Source organism: Poeciliopsis prolifica, unplaced genomic scaffold, assembly GCF_027474105.1.
Source record: "Poeciliopsis prolifica strain line A6 unplaced genomic scaffold, Auburn_PproV2 SCAFFOLD007, whole genome shotgun sequence".
Lineage (NCBI taxonomy): Eukaryota > Metazoa > Chordata > Actinopteri > Cyprinodontiformes > Poeciliidae > Poeciliopsis > Poeciliopsis prolifica.
Genome location: NW_026562382.1, coordinates 16,565,632 through 16,574,765, shown reverse-complemented (window position 1 = coordinate 16,574,765; position 9,134 = coordinate 16,565,632). Strand labels below are relative to the sequence as shown.

Genomic DNA, 9,134 nt, shown 5'->3' with positions numbered 1-9,134 from the left:
ATTTATAACATGATACATAAATACAAGAAAATGGCTTTAGATAGCTGTCCACTGTAGTGACCACTATGCAGTAAGTTATTTATGACAAGTACAAATAACTTCACATAGTGTTTCAACAAACAGAGAATAAAAAGACTCAAGAAAAAATTTAACAAATGCAGGTAAACTAACAAGAGTAATTTTTTATTGTAAATTTAGAAAATACAGACAATTGAAAACATTTTCATGCTATTATCTTTTCTGCAATTTGGTAATGCACAAATAAAGATCTACTCAGCATAATGATTTAGTCTGCATCATTTTCTTGATCCACGGTAGAAAGTAGTTAATGTTCGTGAAAACATGAGGATACTGTGGATTATCACATTGACCTTCAGCAGTAAAAGCAGTTATGCCTTGCAGCTTGTTTTTGCAAATTAGAGGTCCACCAGAATCACCCTAGGAAAAAGAGAGGGGAGGAAGAAAGTAGTTTCATTAAAACTGTAAGATGCACATAAAATTAATATAGTATACATAAGATTTCACTTGTATGAGTTTCTGTATTGGTGGCGTCATTTCATTACCTGGCATACTCCTCCCTTCTTCTTGTCAAATCTGGTGCAAATCATTTGCTCTGATTTGAAATGTTCTCCCCAAATATTTTCACAGTCAGTGATGGGCAGAGTGGTTTCTGTCCCTTCTTTCAGAACATTTGAATCAGGCTCACTGGATCCAGTTCTTCCCCAGCCAGCAACAAGACATTTGAGTTTGTCAGAGTTGCTTTTGGCTTTCTTGGGCAGGTCCAGAGGCTTCACGTACTTATTCTTTGTGGCATTACTTTCTCACTGCAAAAGAGAAAGGTGAATATTGTTAACTCGGTTAGGTTCTTCAGGTTGGTTTTTAATATATTGAAAAAAAAAATTGTCAACGGAAAGCCCAACAGGATGTCTAAAACAACTACAGAAAACCAAATTGTTGAACAAGAATTAGTTTTTCTTTGTACGGGAAAAATGTATAAACACTATTTGACGTGGGGGGAGTATAAAAAATAAATGCAAAAATGAATTTTCAACAGTTTGCTCACTCTAAGCAGCATGATGTCAAAATCAAATTTTCCACTGTAAAATGAATGTGAACACAACTTTGCCACTTTGATCCTTTGCTGACTTTTCTCCTTCTTTCTGAGATCATGTGCTCCAAGAACCACCGTCATGTCACCTGGATATCTGAAAACATAATTAGATTTATCCATTTTATTGAAGACCACTTCGAAAAGAGCTAACCTTTTTCCCCAGAAAGAAATACTAAAAAATATTAAAAAAAAACTTTATATTTTTTTTTTTTTTTTTTTTTTTGATGTTTTGTTTGGGATAAGAAAGAAAACATGTTTGGGATTAATTATTGAAAATCATTAAAAGCTCATCTATATATATAAAAAAAATCCCAACCATAAAATTATGTGTTTTATGTGTTGCATAAAAATAACTTTGTGACACGGGAAACATACTCACTTGCAGTGTGCTGCAGTAAGGACAAAATCCTTCCGAATAAGTATTCCACCACATGAATGTCTGTCTTGGTACTGGAGGGACGCCATGTAGGGTCTGGAGTGGGGCTTGGAAACTTTGCCTCCAACTATGCTGCTTCCAGAAGCACCTGACATGTGGAGAAATTTTCAAATCAGAAAAAAAAAAAGTTCATTTTATAATAAATTAAGAAAATAGAGGAAAAATATGAGAAAAACTACTTTTACCAGACAGTGGCGCCAGCAGAAGGATGCAAATGATGGTGCTTGTATGTATCATGATAGCAGAGACGGAAGGAATAAAACATATGACTTTTAGACTTCCAGCACCGCCTTTTATAGTCAACGTGTGATCCATGTCAAACGGAAACTTTGTGGGTAGATGGTTGATATGTTCCAGTTCACTAACACCTTTGCTGCTGCATGCAAGAAATAACTGTGAAATCAGTTGCATTTCTAATCTTGCAGCTACGATGTGTAATGTTTCTTCCATTTTAGTATTACAAAACACCTTGTGTGGGCCTGTTACAAAATATACTAGAAACTTGCAAATGTAACATGACAACATATGAAGAAGTGGAAGGGTAAAAACTTATCCTGTAAGGAAATAGAGTTTGACTTCCTCACAAAAGACAGAGTTGTAAATATATTGTACACTTGGTGGGGCATCTGAGCAGAGTTTAACTTATTCAGCCTCAGTACTCATTTCACAAACATTTGCAGTGGTTAGTGTGAACAAGGAAGCCAAAGAGTTTGAGGCGTCGAACAACCCTGCTTTAGGCAGATGTACGTTTTAGACTTTCACTTGGTGTTACATTTACAAGCCGTTTTACACTGATGTCAATAAAATAAGAAGTAGATCACAGTAAACACTACAAAGCAAGGGAGCAGTCAGTCCTGTTTTCTGTTCAATGCAAAAAAAGAAAATAGTCAAGCTTCCTGCTAAATAACTCAGATTGTTTCTATTGAGGCCAAAATCCAAAATTACAAAGTAAAAGGCAGTTGCTTTCTTGCAAGAAATCTGTTTTCTTTGGCCACCTGTGTGATTTGCACAATAGAGTGTGTTTATATACACATACAGTCAACTTCCTGAGATTGAGGAACAATGTGCATATTGCTACAATAACAAGATGGCGGAGAGGTCAACTTGAATAACACAGCCTGCCATCATGCAAACCACACATCATAAAAGCTACAATACTGTTGAGAAATTATGTTTATCCAAACCCCTGATTTGAGTTGTGCTACTAGTTTTTATTTTTAATTGTGTTCCAAAACAACTGAAACTGGAAATACATTTTGTAGCAAGAAACCTCTGAAATGAAAAAAAAACTCACTCTGAACAAAAAGGTTAGTTTGCAACAGCATTACAAGGAAATACAAAATACATAATTATACATTTGTTTCTTTCGTTTTTTTTTTCTTTTATCATGTTCAGAAAGTCAAGACAAAACAGAGATTAGATTAATGTCACCTACAGCTTGCAAGCTAAATCCTCCAAATCCCATAATTTATCTCTAAAATTTTATAGCTTTAGTTCAACAGATTTTAGAATATGTAAATGTAATACTGGTGGCTGAAATATAACAATTCCTTCCTGAGTTCCTTGGCTCTGCCATAGTGAAAACAGTCTTTGGTTAAAGATCTTTGGTGAACATTTTTGAAAATGCTTTGCAAACACTGCCCATTGTATTATACACACTGATACATTTAGGTTACTTTTTTAAACTGCAAAATATGTTATTCTTCAAATTACAAGAGCCAGTATACTAGAAACTTAATGTAACATGACATAGCTACTAATAAGCAAGTTGGCTAGAAAATACTTGCTTCAAACAAACAGACGAGGTAATTATGATATAACTAAAATAACATAAAATGATGCAAGCAGGAGTATCTGCTACCAATATAACAGGGACTGTTTAAACAGTTGCTCCTCTGTCAATGCCCAACGTTCATTAATCACTGCCAAAGGCAAACAAAGTTTCCTGATTACTAGTGTTAGACATGCTGAAGCCAAATCTTCAATGTCATCTCAAGCTACATAGTAACAACTATTACGGATTAAACAAAATGGTCAAATACAGAAAAAAACATTTGTATGCACCTTCAAACATTTTTGGTAACCTTAAAAATATGCTAAGAACTTCAAGATACATGTTTTATTGTGATTTCAAACTCTTACTCTGAAAATAAATACAATTTTAATTCAGCCTTTCATAAAAGGTAATTCCAACAACATTCCATTCAACCAGAACTAAACATTTTAAACTCACAGGGCAAGTTGAATAAATGTATCCTTCAAGGTCTGTATTTTCTTTCACAAATAATAAATGAAGTTCAAGAAATAAGTTTTATTAATTTAATTACAATTTTATTCAGTTTAATAACTAAAAAAGGTGTGTTCTGGCAAATCACATATATACATTTTACAGTACACCAGACAAAATTTCACAGCAGTGTTCAAAGTATTTACTGAATAGCAGAAACTACTCTGATTTTTTCTTTCCACTTCTCTTCCCGCAACACTTGCGAGTGCAAAACAAACAGGATTTCAGAGTCACCCACAAAACGGCGACAAAAACAAAAACTAAAAAGCCGATAACGTCCAGGCTGTGGTACTGAAACCAGTTCAAGTCATGTGCAGCCACCCTAAGATGTGATGCTCCCTTGTGTCTCATTACAAACTCAGACCAGAAAACAGCCAGGTCCAAAGGCTCAACAGGGCGGTCCAGGTGTATCTGAGACAGCTCCACCATGCGCTCTTTGTACCTACAGAAAAAGACATAATAGTTACAACAGGGCCGTATAACAGCAAGGTTCAGACACTCAAACATGTTCCCTCAAAATGTGTTTAAACTGTGGGTATGTTAGAGACAGAGTCATAATATGATTTATTAACAGATTTGTATGTTAAAAAGAGTCATTTTCACTCTCGCGATCTCCAGATAGGTGGGGGTACACCCTTAAACAAACACATGCACGCACACACACCTTGGTAGAATTTAGAGGGACCAATTAACCTAACAATTATGTTTTTGGACTGTGGGAAAAAGCCGGCGTACCCGGAGAGAACCCATGTATGCACAAAAAGAACGTGCAAACTCCATGCAGAAAGACGCTGGGCCGGGAACCGAATCCAGGACCTTGTTGCTGCAAGGCAATAGTGCTATCAACTGTATCAACTGTATCAACTGTGCCACTCTGCAACCCTTTGTAGTCTAATTTCTTATACATTCAAAGGGGAGGGGGAAAAGGAAAGGTGGTTTGCCCAGGGTGCCAAACACTTTTGGACCATCCTCTGCTCCTTAGTGCCATACAATGTGTTGGAGCTTATTAAGAAGTAAATTAACTTAATTTTTTTGCTAAAGTATTAATGTTACAGAACCAAGATTATGCAAATGGTAGATCTATTGTTTTTTTATTTATTTATTCATTTTGCTTAGACTCTCCTCCTGGTCAGTCAACCTCCTGCTGTGATTAACAAGCAGAAGCAGCTGCTGTGATTGATCTGACTGTTTGGTGAAGGATTGAGGAGTGAAACAGTTTTTCTACCAAAATTAAATTAACATTTACATTAAAATTTGGTATGAAATAAACTCAGAGAATATTTCTGTTATTTTTGCGAGAAAAGAAACTATTTTTGAAACCAGAAACTCTCTGCAATTGCTTTTTATTTTGTGTGAGTTGAAAACCTCCTCCTGAAAAACTACTCCAGCATTTATGTTTTTGGACCTTATTATGATGCGTGAATAGCCACAACACAGTGGATAGTAGTCAAAATAGGTAGTGTGTAGCATAAACAAACATATGAAACTAAGATAAAATTAACATTCTGAAAAATTCAACAATAGAAGTGTATAATGAAATAACAATTATCAGTATTTATACAGAAAAATTATGAAATGTCACTGGAATCCACAAAGAAGGAAAGCTGAGTGCTGCAGACATGCCCACACAGGTCAGGAAGTTTTATCATACAACAAAGTACAAACATACACAGGAAGACTGATTCAGTACGTAATGTTCAGGTAAAATATTATTATTATCCGGAGTAGTAAGTCCTTTACGTTCTGTTAGGCATAAAATATAAAAGTTAATAGGTTTTTTTTTTTTTTTTGAAGGTCCTAAGAAAAGTCTATTGAATAAATGACAGAAATAAATGAATAGACGACATAATGAATAGAGGTATGTCACTGAAACAAAGAAGCAAGAAGGATGGAGCTTGGAAAGATAAACAGACATAAAATAAATTAAGGATGACAAGGAAAGCAAAAAGATTTTTGATGTCTTCTGATGGAGACACAGATGATTTAGGTTCCAGCCAACACTTCTTTTAAAAATATTCAACTAAATACAAATATATCTGCATAAAATTATGTTCATAAATTATTACTCATTAGTTTTTAATATGCTAGAGTTGAAATTCCTTACCCTTTGTCATAGATTACTTTTTTCAGTCCATCCACCAAGGTTTCTGTTGTCATATCAAATATATTGAGCTTCACAGCAACACCGCGAGACACCATGCGGTGCACGTTGTCTCCCTGATCCCCGAAGAGTGGAAACATCAACATGGGAACGCCATTACAGACACCTTCATAGATGCCATGACTTCCACCATGAGTCATGAAGACTTTAGCTTTGGGGTGAGCTGTAGAGAAAAAGAAACACATGTAGTTCAACTTCTCCCCAAATTCAATAACATGAGATGTTTTTTCATTAATCTGTGTTATTAAGCACACCTAGAAGATCATTCTGAGGTACCCATTTCATAAGTTTGACGTTCTTGGGTACATCTTTGGGTATTTCACCTGTGTACCTCCAAATCACCTACAATACGAATCAGAGCAGATCATTAATACTTTTGAACTGGTTTAGAATGATCCGTGTTGCACGTGGGCAGCAAAGTAGAGAACAAAGTCCAGCAGATCAACTGGATTCACCCTGCAGATTATGATGTGGGTAAAAAAGGGCAATGTGCTTGTTGTTCTTCTAATCATAAAAAGTATCAATGGCTTTCTCAAGAAGAAAACAAACTGCCATATAAAACCCATTGATTGGGATTGAACTTTAAGGTATACATTGATTACACCAATGAAAATTGATAGGAACCCTGTATTAATTACCCTCTGAGGAATTTGCCGGAATGCATCAAAGAACTGCTTGGCTTTAGCCTCAGGCATGTCGGACACCCATGAGCCCAGTGTAAACACAATGAAGCCATCGTCTCCTGAAGCATCCACAAATTCCTTTAGATCCTGCAAAAAAGTTGGAAAAGACAAAAAATGAATGCAACTAAACCAAAAGCAAAATCCAGTGTAAATTTATTTCTACATGTGTAAAGACTGCATCTGTCTTATAAAACCTTAATAGTATTTACATCATTAACAACACATGCAACACCATTTTGGTTTTATGGCTAGTTAAAGCCAGGAAGCATTTATGGCTTTCACCAAGAGGTTGGTTTGTACCTGTAAAAACATTCCTATTATTTTTGCAAATTACTTGATCTCATTTGACACAGCACATCTCCTATCCTAGATGATCTGCCAGATGGATAAATTAATCCAGATGAGACACATTGTTTATTTTGCTCTTCACATAAATCATCATACTCACTGCTGGAAGAGGAGCCGACTTTGCACAGTTGATCCCACCTATTAAAACCATGTTTGGCATGAGAGGTTTGGGCCAGTCAAAAACAAAGTCATATCTAAGGAGCCAGATAGCTCCTTCACTTATTAGTTCTTTGTACGACATGCCATTTTGGATGCGCTTGCTGACCAGCGTGTCAAAGTGCTTGTACATGATCGTGCATATGTACGACTCCATAAAAGACATCATCATGTTTTAACCCTCTCTGAGAAGCTCATACGGTCTGTGTTACCAGAGAAAGACTTAGGAACATAGGAAACAGGAGAGGGACACTTGTTAGCTTTAATATCCAGCTCACAAGGAAGTCCACGCATAATATACACAGCAGGAATGGAAAACATGCGTGCTAGGACAGACCCACAGGGAAGGAAGGGGTCTGTAAGCATCATGTCAAATCCCTCTCCCCTGAGTTTAGTCATCAAAGGCTCATTGTCCAGTAAAGCCTCACAGCCCACCACCTGTGGAGATGTAAATATCAACAAACGCTCCACATTGACAAATAAATCTGCTAATCCTGGCTGCTGGTCAAACAGTCCTTCCCTGAACTTGTTGAAGTTCTTATCCAGTTCAGCTTGAGTGTACGGCACTGGGTAGACCTCCGTCTTGTAGCTGTCAGAACCTTGGATCAACATGCTGCTTTCAGGCACCAGGACCGTGACCTCATGGCCTCTGCGTCCGAGCTCCTTCACCAGAATCCTCATGCTGAGCCACTGGCTACCATCTGCAGGGAAAACCAGCACCTTCTCCCCCTGAACGGGCCCCAGACGAAGGCAGCATAGCCAGGCCAGCAGCCCCGTAAGAAGAAACCACACCCTGCTTCTCATTGCCTCCTCGCTGCGCTGCAAGCTGAGCTTTGTGTGAGAGTCGGTCCTGTCTTTTGTTGAAGGGTTGGAGTGAGTGTGTGTGTCGAAATTCTGTAGGAAGTGCGGGCTGCATTTTAAGTCAGGCTGTTATATAATAACAGGAAGAGAGGGCAGATTCCCACTTTGTGCTTTGCGTCAGCACAGCACAAAGTGTATCAGTTAATCATTGATATATCTTTGCCGTTCACTTTGAAAGTCTTCTTACATCCTGTTAACAAAGCACATTAAGATGATTTTTAAAGTTTTTTTCTTGCATGGCTATCTGCTGCATTTGTGGTGAAAAGTCATGAAATTATCAGGGATGCTTATGAAACCTGAAGGAGGAAAAGCTTAACCTGCTATCTCTCGTCCTTACTGATAACTTTGCCTATGAGCCATTTTTAAAGTGACAGTTTTTTACATTTATATTACATTATCGACATCTTAACTGGATCACTTCAAACCTAAGGACTGGGAATTTTCTTACTTTTATTTTTACCTTACTTTTCTTCATCTTCTAGTTGAACCAAGGCAAAATGCCTCCGGTCGACCCCAGGGTCATTAACAGTGACATTAACGCTACCCGTGGAAATGAGAGGTCGTGCACCCCACACCAAGCAGCTCACCTTGGAACGCTCTGGGTGCCAAGCAAAAACATAAGTCTCACACTGCAGATCCGATGAGATGACTATCAGAGAGAACCCCTCACCTGGACGAATCAGCGTGGCCGGCTCTGAGCCAAAACCCACCTTCAACTTCAACACCTGCTCCGCCAAAGAAGGATAAACAAGCAGCTGCAACCAAAACGGCTCTACTGACCCCACTCCCAGGGACAAAGCAACCAGCATGAGCCTCAAAACATTCTGACTCTGTGGGAATCCCACTGAAAAACAGATTTTCTGCACTCCAGCCTGATCCTCTGAGTGAAACCTCGCCTTCAAACATCAACAGTGAGGCAAGACCAACATATCCATCCCCCAAAGCTCCAAAGAACAAAGCGACCACCAGGAAAACGAAAGGTATCCCAAAAATGCTTGTTGGAGATGAGGGAGTAAAGGGAATCAGTGATGTTTGCAATCCCAAGAAAACAAGAGTGATGTATTTTCCTAGTGACACTGTATCTGATTTAA

At 37.7% G+C, this 9,134-nt stretch overlaps 1 protein-coding gene and 1 pseudogene across 1 annotated transcript; both read right to left on the bottom strand.

Moving 5' to 3' along the window:
* Positions 1-196: 196 nt before the first annotated feature.
* Positions 197-1,820, bottom strand: LOC129361332 (granzyme B-like). Its single transcript, XM_055032127.1, is given in 5 exon segments — positions 197-438; positions 564-824; positions 1,064-1,205; positions 1,491-1,635; positions 1,733-1,820. Coding segments are annotated over 5 exon segments (765 nt in total). The 5' UTR covers positions 1,785-1,820; the 3' UTR covers positions 197-273.
* Positions 1,821-2,779: 959 nt separating this feature from the next.
* On the bottom strand, positions 2,780-8,098 carry LOC129361417 (UDP-glucuronosyltransferase-like; annotated as a pseudogene).
* Positions 8,099-9,134: the final 1,036 nt, after the last annotated feature.